Raw genomic sequence first — 21,963 nt, 5'->3', positions numbered from 1 at the left:
GACACACAGGGGAGGACAGTCAAGACTGTAAGGGCCCCAGCTTCTGTTTGCAGCCACTCTGGGCTTGTTTGATCATCTGTTCCCACGTGTAAGAGGAACATGTAGAGACACACACTGTTTCCAAGCACAGGTCAGATGGGCACATACCTCAAAGCACTTGCACAATCATGCTGATACGGTCTGAATGTCCCCCAAACTCATGTTGAAACTTCATCCCTGTTGTGGTGGTATTAAGAGGCAGGACATTTTGGGAAGTGATGAAGTCATAGGAATCCTGTTATGGTTTAGATGGTAAATGTCCCCCAAGGACTCATGTGTTGAAGGCTTGGATGTAGCAAATGGCACTATTGGTAGGTGGCGGCACTATTGGTAGGTGGCGGCACTTTTAGGAGGTGGAGCCTAGTAGAAAGAAGTTGGGTCGGGGGGTGTGCCCCTGAGTCCCCTTCCTCTCTCTCTGCTTCCTGGTGTTCGTCAGGTGAGCTGTGTTCCACCACGTGTTTCCAGCTGAGATGTTCTGCCTTGGCCCCAAAGCAAGGGGGCCAAGTGACTATGGACTGAAACCTCTGAACTATGAGCCAAAATAAATTTTTCTTCCTTTTAAGCTTTCATCTCAAGTATTTGCTCATAGTGACGGAAAGCTGACAGACATAGCTCTGTTCCCAGATTTGGATTTCTGCCCTTGCATTATTCTGACACATGGGGAAGAAGCAAAAAGGGCCTCACTAGACACTGAATATTGGTGCATTGATCTTGGATTTCCCAGCCTTCAGAACTGTAAACAATAAACTAATATTGTTATAAAGTACCCAGCCTCTGGCAGTCTGTCATAACAGCACAGACTAGGACATTTGCACATGTTCACATCTACCCAACTTGCATATAACCAGGTGTCCATATCTGTATGTACATTCATGCACAGATGGACAGACGTGTGTGCTCTCATATTCACATGGTACGGGTCTCCTTCCTTACCTCCATTTCTGAGCGGCATGGTTTAAATTCTTTACTGCTGTTTATTGAAATTTCCCATTGAAGAAAAGAATTGGGGACAAGAAGGAGAAACTATTAGCAGTGATTCAGGGGATCTCAGGAGAGCAAGGCTGGGACACCAGGGGAAGGCTGGGACACAGTAGAAAAAGGATAGACAGAGAATGGCAGGGAGGATGAGTGCAGGGGTGTGGCCCGAACTTGGGACTGGCCAGGGATGGGATGGGGACTCTGGTGAAGGAGGTGGTGGTGGAGATGCCTTCACTGGCTTCTCCGAGGGCTTTTTCCTGGGAGCATGGACCCATCCTGGCCCTCCCCCCAACCTCCAGGGTACCCATGGAGCCCAGAGGCAGGCAGGATCCTGGCTGGGATCAGTCTCTGGAGGACTGGGAAAGGGGGGTCCCTTGTCCTCAGCTGGGGTCCTGGCCTGATTCACAAGGCTTCAGAGGGATCCTCTGGGATGCCTTTTCTGCTTCTGGCTCCTGCTTTCTCGCCTTTCCTTTATGGCGCCTAGAGACAGAAAGTTCAGGAAAAGACTTGAGCCCTTATCTGTTTTCCCCAGGAGGAGCCCTGGTGGGGGCCAGAAGCGGAGAGCTCACCAGTTTTGCACATCTTCGATGGTCTCTGGCAGGGGCCGATTGCGAGTCTCAGGCAGGAAGAAGGCAGCACTGCCTCCCAGTATGGCCATGGTCCCGTAGATGACATTGGGGATGAAGGGCTTCACCTCACCCGTGATTTTCACCAGTGGGGCTAGCATGCTTCCCACGCGGGCCCACAGGTTATTAATGCCCATACCTGTTTGCCTGGGGGGGTTTAGAGCAGGGTTGGCAGCCTGTGTGTGGGGTTCTTAAAGGATGGCCTTGGGACACCTGGGTTGGGGGGTAGGAGGATGCTACACTCCCATCTGGCCCTGTATCCTTTGGCTGGGCCTTTCCCAAATCCAGCACCTACCGGACAACTGTGGGGTAGAGTTCACTGGTGTAGAGGAAGAGGCAGCTGAAGGAGCCAGACAGGCATCCCTTTCCAAACACAGCCAGCGCTGTCCTCAGGATCTGCATGTCTGCAGAGGGAAGAAAATGTAGAGGGCCTTGGAGTTAAGGAGGACTCAAGTATTCTTATTATTTAGCAGACTTTGCCTCCTCTTTTGCTTTGGTGGCCAGTAAGCTCAGACCCCAACCTAAAGGTAGTAGCCCCTCTGTTATTCCTAATGCTTTGCATGCTTGACACATGTCCTGCTGTGTTTGTGTTTTCCCCTGGCCCCAATTCCTATTCCCACTTAAACTTGTTCTTGTTCTAAAATACCTCAAGTTCTTTTGGAAGGATGTACATGCATCAGTAAACATAAATACAATAAAAGTGATTTTTCCAAGTTTATACTGGGGTGTTTTTCATGGATTGACTCTCTTGTTTCCCCATTTCAGATCATTCTCTGCAGTGATGAACCCAGGACATGCTCTGTTCCTAAGCAATTCCTCACACTATTCAGACTCTACCATATTTTGCCCAGTCCTAGTGACATCTGGAAAAGAGATTTGATATCATTTAGTCTAACTGAATTATTTTCTAGAAGAGAGACCTGACCTCAAGGCAACATGGTGAATAAGAGGCAGAGCCAACAGAGTTGGAGTCTTGGTCACCCACTTTCTAGCCTGTGGCATCTTCTTCCAGAAGGTTCTGGGGTAGCCCCAGCCTCTTACCTGAAGGCACAAAGATGAGAGCCAAGATAGCCCCTCCTGCCAGGAGCAGCATAAAGGCCTGAGTGATGTGCCGGCCCAGATAACTTATGGAGAGGATGGTGATGAACTTGGCTGGAATGTCGACCCCGCCAAAGATGATCTGGAGGATGTAGAGATTGACACCAAATTCTTCCACCCCCATAGCCAAGCTGTAGTAGGCAAAACCAGTGGAAAACCTGAGGGACAGAGAGGGATTGGTTAACATCTGCAGCCAGGCTGAGGCCTCTTCCCATTCTGATCACTGGGTCACCAGAATGGTGAAGAGTTTCATTTCTTGTACCATTTGCAACTGATGGGTGGGAGTACTTGAGGCAATTTTGAGGTTTCTGAGATTGCGTCTACATTCAGTGCAAACGTGCTGGGATTGATTGGCATGTCTGACATGGGCATGATTGAGGGTGTCATGGCACAGGTGCCCTTATTATTCTCTAGAGAATAATGGGACTGGAGGGACTGTCAGAGACCAAAGGAGGCAATAAATAATCTTTCTTGGTAGGAAGCAGTTGAACATCTGGATTGAGGAGGTAAAAGTCGAGCTGTGCACAGGGTCAAGTGCTTCTCCTTCCCCTCTTGGAACTGTGGAATCCTTTCTGTAGGGTGCTGGACAAGTTCATTACTATTCATATGGAGATGGTCAGGATGGAGAGTGGTCTCACCACCAGGTCACAGAAAGGGTTTTGAGGAAGTTGTAAATGTCAGACAGAAGAGAAAACTTGGGAGACACATAATTTCTGTCTGCAAGTCTGAAGTCCAGAGGGCCAGCCTTGCTCTGTGGGGTTCCAGAGGGCAGAGCTGGGCCAGAGGGTGGCAATGCCAGAGTCAGTCTTGGGGAAACAGCCATTGCTGGGATGTACTAGTGCATTTACCCTGGGGGTGGAGGCCGTTTGTATGACCTTAGAGGGAAGCACACCCTGTTGGTTGAATGTGGCTGTGGGGCAGGGATGCAGCAGATATCTGGGACTGAGTCTGGACTGTGGTGCTCAGGGGAGGTACCCCCTTGACCTCTTTTGCAGATGCCCTAGGTATTGCCCTTATGTGAGACTACTGGAGGCCTATTCATCACCCCTTCCTTGGCAAGTATGGGAGAGAGCGATGGTACGTTACCAGGCCAGGGAAAGACAGAGGGTCATATGGCGCAGGATGGGTATCCGAAACAGGTCAGTTATGCCATACTTGATCTTGGCCAAGGAGATGTCCTTCTGCAGGTTGAACTTCAGCTCCTTGGGACAGAGGAGAGGCAGGGGTGCTATTAGTGGACTAGCTGGTGGGCAGAAGAAAGGAAGGGAGAGAAGCACAAACCTGGTCCCACTAGAAGAATTAATTTAGGGGATAAGATGGGATGTGGGCTGTGACCGTAGGAAACAGAAGTGAGTGGAGGGCAGCCCTAGAGCAGAGCACAGGGTCCTGCCCCTGACTAAAATCTCTCTCTGCCCCTACCTCCAAGCTGAGCTTTTCCCCCTCCTCCTTCTTGCCATTGAAGGCAGCCACGTGTTGGAGTGTCTTCAGGGCCTTGGAGAACTTTCCATTTAGGACCATCCAGCGTATAGACTCTGGTATCCACCTGGGGGCCAGAGTCAAGTCACAGTTGCTCCTCCCACTCCAGAGTGAGAGGCTGGAAGAACATCAGCAGCCAGGGCCAAAGGGTAGGAAGTCTAGAAACCTGAGCTGCCTGATGGCAAATTCCATGGAATTTAAACTTGGCCCAACTTTGCACCTGGGCTGCTTGTAGCCAGCACAAATTCCAGTATTCTCTTCTTTCCCTTCTGGAAGAGACTTTCCTCTGCCCCCCACCTGAGTGTCTTGTTGTTGTTGGGTGTCTTCCTTGGCTGAGAGCCCCAGGCCCTAGGCTAGGGCAGGTGGAGCCTGGGGAGGGGATGGCATGTTCAAGGCTGGACACATGGAGGGTCCTGCACGTGCACCTCTCCAGCTTTCCTTGGGCTGAATTTTCTATCTCTTTATTGCAGAAAGGTCAGGGTTGCAGTCTCGGGGAAGCTTGGGAAGGAGATTTTAGGCCAAGGTGAGGGCTGTGGCCTAGGGAATGGGCTGGAGGATTCTTTGTCTCTGCAAAGGACCAACAATATGTGTGTGTGTGTGTGTGTGTATAGTGTGCAGGGTGTGTGTGTGCGTGCTACTCAACTGTGTCCCAGTCCGGGCTTTTGGGGTTGACTTATGCTGAACAGTCACCTGAGGGACTAGGTGAAGAGAAATGGAGGACAAGGTAAGAGGAGAAAGGAGTGGTGTTTGGAAAAGGCTGGTCCAAAGTAGGGTGAGCTCCAGCTGTGACCTCCAAAGGTTCTCAGAGCCTAGCTCTGGTGAGGTCCTTGGAAATTGATATTGGTCTCCTGGTTTCAGCTGATGGTGGTGGCTTCCTGGGCCTATTGCTATCTACCTTCATGGTCTTGTGGTTTTGGTTTCTGCTCTGGCAATCTTCTGAGTCTGCTGTCCCCAAGGTTATCAAGAACCCACAGGCCATGGGCAGGACCTGAACTCTTCTTCTCTCCCTGAGAATAATGGTGGCAATGGCTTCCAATTAGTGAGGCTTCCTGTGGACCAGAATCACAAAACTCTGGCTAACAGTATTCCTATTTTATCTAAGAAATTTTGAGGTTCAGAGTAGGAAAACTTGCCCCAAGTCACACAGTGAAGTGGCTTGAGCCCTTGACTGTTCTCTGCTGACACCTGCTCCTATTTTCTCTCCTAACCTTGACTACTCCTACTCTGTTCCCATCTGAGGTTGTGGATGTGCCTCTGGGCTCCTCCCTGGGCCCTCTGACCATCTCTCTTGCTCTGTCATCCCCAGATCTCAACCCTCGAAGGGCTACATTTATTTCCAAGTTGAGATTCTATCTCAATTCTTCACCTTTCCAAGTAACCTTGGGAGATGCCATGAAAAACAGAGACAATGTGGGCTGATGTCTATGGTGAATAGGGCCTTATATGTGATAAATGTTCAATAAAAAAAACTGCTGCAAGATTTCATAACTTTTCCTGGGCTCATTTGTGATTTTCAGTACGTTGGCTTCAACAGTGAGCTATAGAGACTCATTTCTTGTCTCTCAGTGTGGGCTTAGGTTCTATATGCTGATAATGAGCTCTCTGATCACTCTGTGCCTTGTACCCACACACTCCTGTCCCCAGGCCAGAGTTTCTCTTTGGACATTCCTACTCTTTGTACTTCAAATCCGGAACATCCCAAATCCTGCAGATTCTTCCTTCAAAGTGTTTCTCATATTTATTCCCCAGAATCCTCCTGCCCGCATAGTTCCTTCCTTTCTGTTGCTTGTCCCCACCCACGTGGGACCATTCTTTCACAAACAGAACATTGGCTAGGCTTGAAAGCCCCACAGAAATCTTTCTGTCTCCCTCCACATGAAGTTGAAGCCTCCCTGGACTTCTGTGCTCTTCAGAGCTTGGCTCCATCCCATCCATCTCAACTCACCCCCTTCTTCATCTGCAGGCAGCCCCAAGAGCCCTCCCGTGCTCCTTCCTGCAGCATGCCTTGCTTAGGAACTACCCCACCCTCGGTGCTCTTCCTTGCCTCTAGGACTGGGGTGCTGGGGATAGACAGAGTTGAGCCAGGTTAAGCTGAGGAGGGAGGAGAAAAGGAGAGGACCACATACCAGGACAACAGGGAGAAGATGAAGTAGGGAACAGACACTGTTAACTGTAGCCAACGCCACTGGGGGATGGCATAGGCCAGGCCAGACAGAATGAACTGGCCAGTGGTGTAGCAGTACCCAAATGCTGTCGACGAGATGGCCCGCATCCAGGTGGGCACCCATTCCACATCTGTGGAAAGAGTCCAGGGATCAGATTAGCTCCTGTTAGGGCCCAGGCACCTCCCTGTGAAGGGGTACCAGCTCCTACTTTCCAATAGCTATTTGACCTGCTCCTGATCCTAAGGATTCACCATCCCTACTTTGCAAATGCTGCACCTGAGGTCCAAAGAGGTCAGACTCAAACCATGGTCTGTATACTCCCAGTTCGCACTCTTTTTTATTTTTATTTTTTAATTTTTTGCAGTGCTGGGAAGTGAATCCAGGGCCTTGCCTAAGGTGGGCAGGTGTTCAGTCACTGGGCTACATCTCCAGCCCCTCTGGGTCACTCTCTTGACCACTGCCTTTCCAGGGACAGGTGGCTTCCCTTGTTTTGCCTCAGTTTCTTCATCTTTATAATATAAATAACAGCATTACTCACTCCTGCCCATGGGCGAAACGTGACTGTACCTAGTGGAGTGCCAGGCTCAGGGTAAGTCCTCAGATGGATAGCTGCCATTATTATGCCTTAGGGCAGTTATGTTCAGAGCGGGCCTCTGCGGGCCTGAGAGGGGCAGCACCTTGACCAAGATCCCAGGGAGTCCTCTGGTTGAACCAGGCTCAGACCTGCTTTCTCAGCTTTTGGCTGGTGACCCCCACCCCCAAACCCAGTTCCATGGCCCCCTGTGGCTCACTCAAGATGACCGTGCTCAGGACAATGCCTGAGATGCTGAAGCCCGTCAGGAAGCGGAAGACTATGTAGAAGGGGAGGGTGGGGCTGAAGGCTGTGCCTGAGCCGCTGGCTGCCAGCAGTAGGTAGCTGCACGTCAGGATCGGCTTCCGGCCAAACCTGCAGCTCAAAGGAGAGGAAGGGCCAGGTTAGCCACCGTGTGCCTGCCAAGATGAGTGACTCTGCAGGCTTTGGGGCAAAGGGCTGGACCCCTCCTTTGCCTCCCCACTGCGGCTCAAGGACCAGGTAGAACACATAACTCCTTCCCTAGACAAATCCTTGCTGTAATTGCTGTTTTTCAACAAGTTTGAGGTTAAGGTGTTGAGTTAATGAGTTATCTCCTCCAACCCTAACTTAGCTGACTGAGCAGGGGTCAAAAGACCACTTATCTCTAAGTAGTCCATCTGTACTGCCTTTGTGCAATCATGATAATGTGTCCAGAAACTTGGAGGCCTCTGGGTGTGGGGAGGCCCCAAGACTTAAGTTGTAAGGCTCTGGGGCAGACAGGAGGCTGTGGCCTAGAAAGGAATGGAACTTGCCCAAGGCCCCCCAGAGAGGCCCATCTCTCCTATCTCTCCCAGATCTTTTCCTCTTTGAGAGGGCATGGGCCGAACAGAGTGGGGAGAGGCTGCTCCCCCCACCCCCACCGTGGGCTGTGCCCAGCTCTCACCTGTCAGACAGTTCTCCAAGCACGAGCCCTCCAATCAGGATGCCTGCCATGAAGATAGACTGGGCCATCTCCTTCAGTTTCCCGGAGCTGCACACCAGATTCCACTGCACGGGAACGAGGCAGGGCCAGGCTAGCTCAGCGCAGACCTGCCTCTGACCCACGCTCCCACTCCCACCACCGTGGCTTGGCTTCCCCGAACCTGGCTCCTACCTCCCAAGCACCAATTCCTCTTTCCACCTGGCTGGGAGGCTTATTGGGTCTGCCTGGGCTTGGGGGTCCCTGATCCATGATTGTGTCATGACAACATCTCTCAAGCATGTGTGGCGTGTCACATGGCTTCGAGTCTTCTCAGCTGCTCCATCCAGATCTGTCCCAGCCTCCTGCCTCCTTCCCTCGAAGCTTGCCCATATCCCTGTGACTATTTGCCTCTTCCCCTCCCCACTGACACCCAAGGCCAGTCCCACTGCCTGGACCCTTGGCCTCACCCTCTCTCCTCCATAGGTCGTGTGCCGTAGCCTCACCACTTCCCTCCATCCCCCTTCCTCAGTCTCCCTGTCTCCTACTCCTCCCCAACATTCGTGTGTCTTCAAATCTCTGCAATTTAAAGCCTCTTTCCTTTCCACATCCACTTTATTTCTCTTCTCCCTTGCATCTCCCTGTTCTTATCTCTACTTGGTTCTCAATTCTGTCCCCACCAGCCCCTGAAGCTGCACTCCCCAAAGCCCCTGTGATTCCCTTTTCACTAACAAAATGGGATCTTCTGTATCTTGAACTGGCTTGGCCTTCGGCACCATGGGCACTGCTGACCTCTCCCTCTGCCCCCCACCCCCCTGCTCTTCACCAGTCCTCCTTTCCCTCCCCAGCACCTTTTTCTCTTCCCAGCCCTTACAGCCCTCCCAGGGCACCTCCTGGATCCTCTTCTCTGTCCGCTTTCCCCACATATGCTCTCTGTTCTGATGGCTTCCATTTTTATTTACACAGAAGATCCCAAATCCGTCTTTGCAGCCCAACCTCTCTTCCGGCCTCCAGACCAGGAGATTCTGCTGCCTACTTGAAAACACCCCAGGACCATGTCACACCCACATCTCAGACTCGGGGGGACTTGTGCATGTGAGGCAAGAACTCTTAACAACTGAGCTACATCCCCAGCCCAGTTGACTTTTTTTTATGTGATGAGATATTTGAAATTTCATCTTAGTTATTTTGAACTATACAGAGTGTTATTATTGGCTGTTGTCACCCTGCTGTGCAATAGATCTTAAAACCTACTCTCTGTCCAGCTGAAACTTGGTGCTGTCTGTATCTCTCGACCAATAACCCCATCTACTCACTCCCTCCACCTCCCCCAAGGCCTTTGACCACCATCACTCTAGTCTCACTTCTAGCAATTTAACTTTCTTTCTTTTTTTTTTTTTTAAATACTGGGATTGAACTACATCCCTAGTCCTTTTAATTTTTTCTTTCTTTCTTTTTGAGACAGGGTCTTACTAATTTGCCTAGCTGGCCTCGAACTTGCTATCCTCCTGCTTCAGCCTCCCAAGTAGATGGAGTTATAAGAATGCACCACCAAATCTGGCTAGGAATTCAACTTTCTTTAGATTTCACATATAAGGGAAATGATGATGGTAACCCTCTCTCAACTCCACCTCCTCTCTCCCAACCCCACAATTGTCTGACTCTCAAGTTTCTTATTTTAAAAATAATATATTTCCTGAATCTGGATTCTTCTCTTTCTACTACAGCTGCCTTAGTGTGGGGCTCACCTTCTTTCCTTGGATTAATAATGACAGCTGATGCTTACTGAGGGCTCACTAGGTACCTTATTATGTAGGAGCTAATATCATCCCTATTTTATAGACAAGAAGACTGAGGCCCAGAGAGAATTACTGTGCCACCTTCTCGCCTCTCCTTTATTCTCATCCCCACTTTTCCATTCCTTCTCTGAGAACCTGAGTGGCTTTCTACAACACCAGTTCCAACCAGGTTTCTGTCTTGCCAGAACCACTTGCTGGCTTCCTCTTGCCCTTTGAGTAAAGCTCTATTGGCAGGTTTCTAAGCCCTAGCCTACCTGTCTGCTCTAATCTCCTGCTAATCCCCAACACACACCCTTTGCCCCAGCCATCCTGAATTATTTGTATAATGAAGTGGAGAATTTTATTCATTAGCAATGCCTCCCTAGAATGTTTTGGAAATAGAATAGTGTGGGGGAGAACCACATATCCCAGGGAACTCTTGTCTACTTTCCTCTGCTGGAAGTGAGGGAGGATGGGGCTGGATGAAGATTCCAGGTCTTTCAGCTGTCCCAGAGTGGCCCAGCATGGCCAGCAAGCCTGGTGTCCCTTCTAACAGAGAAGGAGTCTGATGGTGTGTGTGTTGTGTGTGTGGGGGAAGGTAAATCAGGAAGTGAGGGTGCATGGGAAGGAGCAGGCCCGTGGATGTCTAGACAGACATTAATTTGTGGCATGTGCTGTATAAAACCCTTTTAGGAAAATCTAGAGGAAAGGCTTACTATCCACATAAGTTCATCCATCCCTTCTTCCATAGTATATAGCACATTTCCCAGGTGACCCTGTAGCTGCACGTGGTACTTGATAATGACATGTGAGTGGAAGGTACATGTTTCTTCTACCTCATTCACTTAACAGGAATCCCTGGCATGGACTTCTATGCTTTCTCTCCTTGACAACAACTGGAACAACTTTGGGAGTGTGGAGTTGAAAATGTCAGAACTGCTGTTAGTCCGGGTTCCTAAATGACCCTTCAGAGCATACCCACCATCATCAGCCTGAAATACAACTCTTAACACGAGAAAAAGAGAAGTGCTTCTGTATTTTTTTAAGCCATGAATTGTCATTGACGCTTTTGTAATAGCAGCACAGCCTTTCCTCATACAGCCCACAAGAAGTTGCAAATGAAAATTAGATTTTTATCTAACCTTGACAGTATTTAGTGTCTTAAGAAATCGAGGGTCTGTTTGGATCATGAGAGGGTCAATGTCAGATCTGCTTGTGTTAGTTTGAGGCTGCCACCTGCTCCACTGTCTGAGACCATATCTGCTGGGTCTAGGCTTCTACTATGGGACTTGTGATCTTGTGGGCTTTAGAATAATTGTCATGAGCTAGTTTCTACCAGAACATTGAGAAATTTACAAGAAATATTATTCCAGAATGAACTCGGAGTCATGTTTGGAACAGGTTAGAAACCTGAAAGGCCTACGGGGCCCTGTGAGATCTGCTCCCACCACAGCCCTGTTGTCTCTCTGCTCTCATCTCCTACTTCCTGCTCCCTTTCAGACTCTGCTCTGGATGAATTGGTCACCTCGCTGTCCCATACACCTGTCAGCCGTGCTCCTGCTTCCAGGACTTGGCATACGTCTTTCTCTTTACCTGGAATGCTCTTTCCTTGGATCTTGGCTTCCTCCAACACCTCCTTCAGATCTAAGCTCAAATGTTATCTCCTCAATGAGATCTTCCTTTACCCTCCTATTTAAAATTATCCCCCCCTCCAAAAACTCTTTCTCTCTACCTAACTTCATTTTCTCTATGGTTTTGATACCATCAGGCATACTGCCTCTCTTTCTTTGTTTTAAAAATTTATTGTCTATTTCTTCCCCAAGAAGTCAGCTTGATGAGGGGAAGACTTTTAGTCTGTTTAGTTCACTACTGTACTTTAATTGCCTGGAACAGTGCCTGACACATAGTGGACCCTCAATAAATACTTGTAGAATGGAACAAGTGAAAATTCCACAGAAAGAACAGAGGGATGATGAGAGGTTTGCTGAGGTCTAAAGAAGGGGTCATATGGTCTACACTCCACTTTCCACGAGAACTGACCAACATTGCCAGAATGAGTACATACCGGGATGGATTATATCTAGTACAAATTACACAGCCACATGGCAGTGAGGAGAGAAGGGTTCTTTCACAATCAGACTGGAAAAACTTCTATGGAAAAATTGTGTACTGGAGGGTTATCACTCTTTGGTGAAATCTTGAAGCTAAGGAGGAGGAGTGCTGCATAGTTAAAGATTAAAAAATCTGGACTTCAATGCACTCTAAATTGCTCCCGGAGATTTCCAGAGATTTCATGGTTAATGAAGCTCATCAGAACTGATAGAAAGAAAAATGTGGTTATGGCTTCCATGTAGAGCTGCACAGACCCTGGGGCTCAGATCTGAGATGTGAAACTGTTGTGGGTTGAATCATGTCCCTCCGAAAGACACATTGAAGTTCTACCCTCTATTGCTTCAGAATGGGACCTCATCTGCAAAGAGGGTTGCAGAATATAATCAGCTGAGTTAAAGTGGGGTCATACTGGAGTAGGTTGTGCCCTTAGTCTGCCATGACTAGTGTCCTTTTAAGAGGAGAAGAGACACACAGGAGAATGTTAGGAGGGAGTAGAGGTGGGCATGATGCATCTAGAAGGTGAGGAATGCCAAGGATCACCAGCAGCCACCTGAAACCAGCAGAGGCAAGGAAGCAGACTTCCTTTGAGTCTTTATAGAAAGCACAGCTGCACCTTGATTTGAACTTCTAGTCTCCAGATCTGTGAGACAATGTGATTTCTGTTGTTTTAAGCCCCCAATTGGTAGTACTTTGTTCTGACAGCCCGAGGAAACAAGGATGCTGCCTGATTCCTGCATGTCTGAAGTATCTGCCAGCCTGATAGGCACTAATGGGGAAGGGGTTAGGAATAGAAGAGCATCGTAATGAGGGAACCAGATACAGAGCGAGTGGAAAAGGTTTTTAAAGACATCCTGGGATGTGGGGGAGAGGAAGATATTTAGAGAGACTTTTGGCATGCTTTCTGTGTAGTTAGCTGTGCAAAGCCCCTCAGAAGGCCCTGTTAAGAAAACCTGAGGCAGAAAATTCGATTAAAGACAGTGATTTGTATTTCCTTTGACTGTGACTCCATGCATGGCTGGTGGAGTCCTTGGATTTAATCAGGTCACACTGTGATTCAACAAAAGCTCCAATGCCAATGGGTTCCCCTTTGCTTTTACACTTGCTACAATCCCCTTACTCTGGTCATGTTGCCAATCCTTTGAAATTCACGTCAAGATCATCCTTTCTGAGTGCCAGGAACTTCTTTTCTGGATGTCTGGCACAAGAAGGTGGCCAATAAATAGGTATGAAGTGGATAAATGCCCGAGAAGCATGTCCAGACTCTCAGTAGAGGTGAGGTGGCCCTGGTCTCTCCTTAAGCTCCCTGCAGCCCCATTTTTACCTCCAGCAGGTGCATATCACGCAGCATTCTACACGCTTATTTACTTGTTTTCCTCTCCTGTAGTTCGCAACCTCTTTGAGGACAGAGAACATCTCATTTGACTTTTTATCCCTGGCAGCTATTAGAGTAGTTAGTAATAGTAAATGTTAGTATTTGTTTAATGAATAATGATAACCCTGGGTTATCATGCATATTTTCTGATGAGGCCAGAGAGGGAGAGGTAACTTGCTGGTTGGAGGGATCTAGTTACTAGCTTCCTGGTGCTTCTAGCCAGTCCTCGGCATGGCCTTGGTTCATTCTTCTCATAAACTTTGGACAATTGTACATCGCACCCTTGCTCTCAGCATCCTAGTCTAATGTTATTTATTTTTTCTTTTCTTGGAGTTTTATCTTAGCCCCAAGGGAATGGGCTTTTGGAAGCAATGGATAGGAAGCTCACTTCCCTATCTTCCGGCATGGTCTGATGCACCAGGAAGGTGGTAGGGAAGAGAGATAAGGACTACTATGGCTCAGGAGAAAGCTTTGTGAGTAATGTCATAATAATGTTATGAAATAGGCACCATTTTTATCTCCATTTTTAGAAGAACCAGAGGCTCAGAAGATAAATGATGTGTGCAAGCATTGCTTGGTTTATTTTAGGGCAGAGACTCAAACTCAGGTCTGATGAACCCCCAGCTGATGTCCTATTGCTACAGCTCCCCAGTGGCCCACTGTGGGCTGCGCCCTGAGACTGAACTGCCAGAAGAAAGGCTTAAGACGTGGCATCTGTTGTTTGGAGCCACCACAAAACAGCATGGCCCAGGATGGAATCATGGTTGGAGGGGGTGGTCAAGGTAGGAGCCGGTGATCTGGTCAAGGTCCAAAGTATGAAGTGAGAAGAGGTTTAGAAGCTGAGGCAGCAGCAAGAAGAGTGGCCAGGAGACCCCTTCTGAGGGTAAGGCAGAAGGTAGGCTACAAAGGTCAGGACAAGCCATTCACCATGATCAGCAGGAGGAGTGGAAAACTGACTGCAAGGACCTCACACACCCTCTCTTCTTCCTAGAGCTAGGGCAAGGAAACAGCCTGTCTTAACATTGGGGCTTTTAGGAATAGGCCAGACCTTGGGGAGAATAGCTGCTTTCCCGTGCCTTATTAGATCCCAGATGAAACTGGGACTAGGGCCAAAGGGCCAAAGAGGATGAGCCAGGGTTTTTTTTTTTTTTTTTGTACCAGGGATTGAACCCAGGAGCACTTAACCACTAAGCCACATCCCCAGCCCTTTTTTGTATTTTTGTTTAGAGATAGGATCTCATTGAGTTGCTTAGGGCCTTGCTAAGTTGCTGAGGCTGGTTTTGAACTCATGATCCTCCTGTCTCAGTCTCCTGATCCGCTGGGATTACAGGCATGTACCACCACATGGCTGAACCAGGTATCTTGGGGAGCATCAAAAAGACTTGAGCTCCATCTCTGCCACTTAAGAGCTATGTGTTCCTCAGACAGCTACTTAACTTCTCTGTGGTTCAGCATCCTCTTCTGTACCTGTAGGTACGTGGTACCTGCTTCTCAGGATTGTAAATGACGTACTCAGTGAAGAGCACTCAGCACTATACCTGGAAAACAGTGGACCTTCCATTCACAACCCTTTTTAAAAAAATATGTATTTTTTTTTAGTTGTAGGTGGACGCAGTACCTTTATTTTATTTCTATGTGGTGCTGAGGATCGAACCCAGTGCCTCAGGTGTGTCAGGTGAGTTCTCTACCACTGAGCCCCAGCCCCAGCCTTTATAATATCCTTTTTTATTATTATTGTCTCATGTCATTGTACACCTGTACTGCAGGAGGTAGGGTATGGATTCTGGGCCAGAACCATCATGTCTGAAAAGTCTCCCTTCTGGACCTAGCCCAGTGTGTTACTCTATAAAGTGGGGACAGTGGTGCCTGGTTTGCAGGGTCATGAGAGAAGGAATGCTCAGTAGCTTTGAGGGAGTTCTTGACCCTGGAGATCTGACTCCTGTGCATGGGATCAGGGACTTTCTAGATCAGGGAGTCATGCTGCCAGGAAGGTGGTCAGGGTGAGGCTCCCAGTCCTCACCCAGGATTCAGACGGGAGGTTAGGAAAGAGGTGAAAGGGCTGAGGGCCACCAGAAGGGACTGAAGCTGGAATGGGGCTGGAGATGAGATGGATCAGTGCCCTGGAGCTGGGCAGCCTGGGGATTTGGTGATGGGGATGGAGAGAAGTCAGAAGTGGCTGACTGGGGACTCTGTGAGGGAACCTCCAGGGTACAGACCTACTTCTAAGAGACCTCTTAAGCAGGCTCCTTCCTTCTCTAGCAGCTGACCGGGCCTCCAGTGACTCACTGATATGCTGGGGATGGGCTTCTTGTGGCCCTGGAGGTAGGATGGGGAAGCTCAAGGCCCAGAAAGGAATCTTGGGGGCTTTAAAGGACTGCATCTTACTCACGCAAATCCAGGCCCAGGCCCACAGGGTCATAGGAGCTGAGGTTCCAATGGGGTGGGGCTGTGGGCTACACTCTGCTCCAGGGAACCCAGGGCCCAGCATCTAGGCTTCCATGCTTTCCAGACATAATAGAAAGGGCTTTGTTTCCTCTTAATGTCCCAGTAAAGCTCCTTCTGAAAAATCCTGACCTCGTCTCTGGTCTCTGCAGCACCAAGAGAAAGGAATTCGTGGTCACCCCTGCCAGGAAAGCTTAGGGGATCAGAAGGGGGAGGGAGACCACCTCCATTCCCCTGTCCAGACCCCGTGCTGGGCCCGCCCTCTCCACCACCTCAGTCCTCTCACCCCATTCTACAGATGAGGGGACTGAAGTGAGGGGAGGTGACCCACCAGGTCCACCTGAGGAGCTCTAGGGGGGTCATCAAGATTGGCCAAATCTGGGAACCTGGGTGAGCCAAGAAGTGCTGAGACAGCAGACTCCCCTTTTTACCGGAAGATCTCCCTACCATCTGTGGGGATTAATCCTCTCGTTTTCAGACATCTCCGCTATCAACATCCACAGAGCAGCAACAGCCGCTGACATTGATGGAATGCTTTGCAGAACCAGGCCCTGTGCTGAGTGCTGTTCTTGGTTATTTCCTTTAATCTCCACACTTGCTTTCTTGTTTCTTTTCATGGATGAGGAAACCAAGACTTCTTGGAATTGTGACATTCCTCATAGGCAGTAGAGTCAGGTGATTTCTGGTTGCCTGACTTTACTCGACAATCCCAAGCTCATCGGGTCACCTGAACCAAGCTCTCTCATTATCAAATAACTCTGCCTTCTTCATTACCCTCCGCATCCAGTCCCCTGCCTCCTAGCTAGGATCCAGCCACTGCTCTACCTCTATCGCATGGGGGCCTGAACTGCATTTTGCCCCACCCCAAGCAGATGGAACCCCATTCATGTTTGTGGCTGAATGAACAGAAAAATTAGAGGGCTCTGGCCTTGCTGTGTAGATACCAGCAGCTGGCTGGGTCTGGACATTTGGACTTGTCCAGTGGGATCTCATAGAGAGTCCCTAGGGAGTTAGATTCTGATACAGAGCTAAATGAGATCTGAGCTGGAGAAAGATGCAGTACCCTGAGGACTGGGACCTCTGCATCTCTTTGGGATGTAGATCTACACTGGTCCAGTCACTGGAACGGTGACTGGGAACTTGGCTGGCACAGAATGAATTGACACTTGACTGAGTACAAGGTCTTCAACCTCTGTTCTTCGTGAGGCTTCCCCACCAAGGAACCTGCCAGGGGCATGACCTGGAAAGGAAGCCACTTCCCAACAGTGTCTGCATCCCGCTATGCGAGGGAGCAGGTCCTTCATTGAGCACTGACTGAGCACTATTTATACATCCAGAACTGCGATGACAGAGATGGGCGGCAAAGACTCCGTGACCTGGAGGAGCCGCTGCAAAGTGTGGTGGGGAGCTGATCTTTGGGTAGACCTGTTCACCCAGCACCCTCTGGGGGTACAGTGAGCGTGGTTGGTCTCACAGATTGTGGGCTGGGGACCATGCATCCTGTGTGGCACTGGGTGAGCACGCAGGAAATGTTAGTGATGGTGCTACTTAACTGTTCCTTGTAGGTTTTTTGTTTCTTTGCTAGGTCATGTTTTGTGAGGACAGGGATGGTGACTACTCCTTCTCTTTGTCTTCCCAGATGCACAGCAAGTCATCCAGGGAAACTTATGGCAAGTCACATAGGAAACTTACAGGCATATCTTCAGCTCCTTCCTGCTCCTCACCCTCACATCCATTCAGTGATCAGGTCCCACTGATTCCAACTCCCAACCTCTCTCGCTTCAGTCTCAACCATTCCTTCTGTCACCTCTTTCCTGAATTCCTGTGCAACTTGCTAATGTGTCACCCTGCTGCTTGACTAAAATGGACTACAAATCACTCTGTGATGTGTAGTCAAAGTGACAATTCTTAGAAGGAGGTTTGGGCATGCCACTCTCCTACTTAGCAACACCACTCTCAGTGGCCCCATATTGCCTTGTGACATACAGAGATCCTTTCTACAGCCCTTCCGGGTCCTATGTCCAGGGGCCTCCCTATTCCCACCACTTGCTCCCAGCACTTGCAATCCTGACTGTGTTGCATTCTTCATGCATCTGTGACTTTGCATATGACCCCCGACATGGTGCCTTGTTCTTAGCATGTACTTGCCCACTTCAGCCTGCCCCCTAACTCTGTCCTCTCCTCAGGGCAGGCACTGCTGACGCCAGCAAGCCCTCTGAAATCCCCCTTCTGGGCTGGATAGAAACCTCTCCTCTGGGCTTCCAGAGCCCTCTGAGTTTACAAAGCACATATTCATTCATTCCACAAATATTTATTCCACAGAGCACCTCCTCTGTGCCAGGCATTATTCCAGGTGTTAGAGATACAGCGGTGAGCGAAGCAGCTGAAAGTCCCTGCCATGGAAGTGTGCATGTCCCACAAAACTACCCATAAGGGGTGAGAACCTGTCCCCACTGGAGGTGGGCTCCTGGAGAGCAGGGGGGGCTTCCTCAGTATTCAGCACTAGGTGTTGTTCCTAAGTGTTTTTGGATATTTGGTGCATTTCAGGAGCTATGCTTGATGCTGGGGAGGAAAAGTGAACATAGCAGGAATAAATATAATCTAGGGGCTCTGAGAGCAGCTAACGCAATGGTCAGAAGCACCGCTCTGGGCCCAGGTGCCGGAGTGCAGGACCTCAGTCTGCCACTTACTGGCAATGCAACCTTGAGCAAGCTACTTAACCTCTCCATGCCTCAGTTTCCCCATCTGAAAAATGGGTTAGAATACTAACTATCCTATAGTGTTGTCAAGAAGATTAAAAGTATCAATATTTGTAAAGTGCTTAGAATAGTGTCTGGCACACAGTAAGTACTTTATAAATAAGTAAATATTTAGCTGGGCATGGTGGTGCATGCCTATAATCCCAGTGGCTCGGGAGGCTGAGGCAGGAGGATCTCAAGTTCAAAACCAGCCTCAGCAACTTAGCAAGGCCCTAAGCAACTTAGTCAGACCCTCTCTCAAAGTAAAAAGAGGTTTGAGGGTATGACTCAGTGTTTATGCACCCCTGCTTTCAATACATGGTACCAAAATTTTTTTTATTAAACAAAGGAATTATAATACAGAGACTCTGAATGTAAAGAGTATTGGATTCAAATCTAGTACTTCCCTCTGCCAGCAAAGGCAAGTCAGGGAGTCAGGCTGAACCTGTTTTCTCATCTGTGAACTGGAGATAATAATATTTCCCTCTAAGAGGCTACATCTCCTGGGATTCTAAGAGTCCACATCTGTAGGGTAGAACCAGGCTTTTGCAAGGTACTTCTTCTACAGAGGCAAAAATCTGGATCCTGCCTTTGAGGGCCTTGTACTCAGATGCCACCCGCTCCATGAAGCATCCCTTGAATCCTGTGGTTTTGCCCTCACTGAACTCTCATGAACCCCTGGACCTCTTATGGGCTTTTGCTTTAAATTCCAGTTCTGAAACAAGCTGGTTGTGTGGCATTGAACAATCACTTTCCTTCTCTGAATCTGTGTGTGTGTGTGTGTGTGTGTGTGTGTGTTAAATCTGTTAAGGGAGATAGAAATCACACTTAACAGAGGATCATTGCTGGAATCAAATGAGACAATGTCTGCAAAGCACCAAAAATGCGCCTGGAGTTAGTAGATGTTCAGTAAATGGCAACTCCCTTTCCTCATCTTCATCTTATCACGATCCCCTGACTGGCCTGCCAGTTCATTGAAGAATCTGATTTAACTCTGTAGTTCCTGGACATGGCAGATGAGAAAGTCAGCAAAACCCATGGAGGAATGAGTGCCGGGAGGCAAACCCATGGGTGCCTGTGCGGGTGGACGGGATGTTTCTTGGGTCTGCTCAGGAGCATTCCAACCCTTTGCTCCGTGAGATCCTCTTCCACACCCCTCCCACCTTGGGACCTCTGCACAGATGGAATCTTCCTCCTTTCCCTCAGGGTCTGGTCAACCATTCCTGTCTCAGCTCCAGGATCACTTCCTCCAATGCCCATCCCCACCTGCCCCCACACACAGCCCAGAGCCAGGTCACCGTCTAAGGTCAGAGCCAAAGTACTTTGAAGAAGTACTAATTGTTTCTACCCCCACTGGGATATAGACCCCTCGGGAGCAGGGAGAGTGCATTTATGTATCCCAAGAGCTCAGCACTGTGCCGTCCAAAGAACAGGCTCTCAACATCTGTTGAAGAAAAGTTGGCCTCTGGGTGAAGAAACCAGCCCTCTTGGTTGGCTGCATCTATACCAGCTCCTTGCTCTTTGCCAGCCCAGCATCCTGTCCTGGAACCCTAAGCAAGCTAGGCCCCCCGCTTTCTCTCCTGTCCATGAGCAGTAAGGGTGCATGGGGGTCCCTGAGGTAAGTTGAGGGAGAGGGGGTGCCAGGCATACCTCTGTCACAATGGTGTCCCTGGTGGCGTTGTAGACCCAGCCGTCCAGGCACGGCTCGGTGGCCCCCTGGGTGTCATTGGGCAGGCTGGTGTTGGGCAGATGTACGAAACGGAGGCACTTCTCAGGCTCCCCATTCGGGCCCATGGGGAGTACCCAGGGCCCTGCAGAGGTGTTGGGAGGCGGGCGACAGTGGTGGGCAGGGGTGGTGGCTGTGAAGATCTGCAGCAGGTTGTGGTTGGCCATGCCGAGGATTGGGAGGGCGAGCAAGGTCACATGCAGGTACTGGAAGGGGCCCATGCTGCCCACTCGGTCCAGAATCTCGGGGAAGGTCATGGTTCCAGGCAAGACGAGCCAGAACTGTAGGCAAGGCAACAGGTGGGGGGGAGGTGTGTGTGGATGTGTGCATGTGAGCCCGGGGAAGACTGCAGAAGCATGTGGATGAGGACGTGCCCAGATGTGTGTGTGAGCATGAGTGTGTGGTGCTGTTTGTATGTGTAAGATGTGGGGGCTCAGGTGTGTGCATAGATTCATGTATGGATGTACAAGGATGAGCCAGGTGCATGGAGAGATGGGGGATATCAGGTGTGGGCGTGTGCCCAGGTGTGTGGGCGTAGAGGTGTCTACAGGTACAGGTACATTGAGGCTGGAGCATAAAACGCTCAGCCGGGTGACTCTGCGCGCGTGTGTTGTATGTGTGCACTTGTGGGTGAATGTGTGTGCTCAGCTAGACTGGTCACACAGGCTGCATATATGGGACAGTGCAGGCCACACAGAAAGTACCAAGAGGACCGGCGTTGGATGTTGGCTATGCAGGATGGATAGTGGGGTTGGGTGGGGACGTCCTGATTGTTTCAGGCAGACACACAAGGCTAGAGGACCCAGGCTGCCTGTTAAGAAGGGCCTCCCCAAGCCTAAACTCTAAGCCTCCTGACTTTTGGTTGTTCCCTGGGGCTAGGACCCTCCATGCTGGAATATCAGAAAGAACCCAAGTAGGTCCCAGAGGGCACTAGAGACTCTCCCAGAAATGGTGGAAAAGTAGGGTCTGGCCTTGCGGGGTAGGTAGGGAGGGGTCCTGGGTGTTGGGCTTGAGGGCCCTCCATCCCTTCTCACCTGGTGGCTGGGTCTGGCTTTGGAGGAGCTGGAGGTAGATGGAGACGAGGTCCCTGCTCTGTCCTAGGGTCCGGCAGCTGCTGAGGTTGGACAGCTCAGCTCTAACAAGCGGTGTTTGTGCCTCCCTCAGGGGGGCCTTATATAAGGCATAAGCTGTTTCTGGGCTAATGTTTGACTTTCTTGGGAGGATTAACATCACTGGCAGGGAGAGTGCTGTGGACCCACCAAGCCCAGCTCTCCAGAAAGGGCTGCCTCAGCAAAGGCTGATGGGAGTGGGGGGTAGGGGTGGTGGAGGGGGACTGTGTGGCTGAGCGTAGCAGGGGTGCCGGCTGGAAGAGGGCTGGGCAACCCAGGCAGACTCACCTAATAGAGTGTCTGGGAAGGGGTCTGGCCTGAGCCCTGATAGTCCAGGGTCCAGGGTTCCTTGACTCTGATGTTCTGAGAAAGACCAATGGGAGAGCAGCTATTGCCAGTGGGCAGATAGCATTCTCTACCAGATCACCTATTTCTGCCTCCCAGGTAGGTGCAGGGGGGTTGCCTCCCAGGAAGTATCAGGACATATCCAGATAGAAAATGTCCCTGACATCTGTCCTTAGGCCCAGGGCTGCCGTACATTGGCCCCCTGGAACAACTAGGGTCTCCCCTGCCTGAGACTCTGCCACAGGCCACCCCTTGCATCCTACTCTCAATGGACACAAGTGGATGCTTCCTTCTGAGGACCAACTATAGTCTCTATACTTTTTGTTTCTCTGAATATAATTTTAATTATATAATAACATGTTTCTTGCACAAAATGTAGGGTATACAGACAAGCCAAATCAAACCAAACTAAATATACACGGTTTACTGGAGAGTCAACCAGGAAGAG

General features: G+C 49.7%; 1 protein-coding gene across 1 annotated transcript; it reads right to left on the bottom strand.

Moving 5' to 3' along the window:
• Positions 1-1,397: 1,397 nt before the first annotated feature.
• Slc22a8 (solute carrier family 22 member 8) lies at positions 1,398-20,318 on the bottom strand. The gene is made up of 10 exons (XM_026407588.2): positions 19,986-20,318; positions 7,879-7,982; positions 7,174-7,328; positions 6,344-6,512; positions 4,161-4,284; positions 3,828-3,943; positions 2,685-2,899; positions 1,939-2,047; positions 1,587-1,790; positions 1,398-1,497 (listed from the first exon to the last, which is right to left on the bottom strand). The coding sequence occupies exons 1-10, from the start codon at positions 20,316-20,318 to the stop codon at positions 1,398-1,400; spliced, it is 1,629 nt and encodes a 542-aa protein (XP_026263373.1).
• Between the last annotated feature and the right edge of the window lie 1,645 nt (positions 20,319-21,963).

The sequence above is a fragment of the Urocitellus parryii genome, chromosome 4, assembly GCF_045843805.1.
Source record: "Urocitellus parryii isolate mUroPar1 chromosome 4, mUroPar1.hap1, whole genome shotgun sequence".
Taxonomy (NCBI): Eukaryota; Metazoa; Chordata; class Mammalia; order Rodentia; family Sciuridae; genus Urocitellus; species Urocitellus parryii.
Note: the sequence above shows the minus strand (reverse complement) of the source record. Positions and strands in the feature narration are given on the sequence as shown.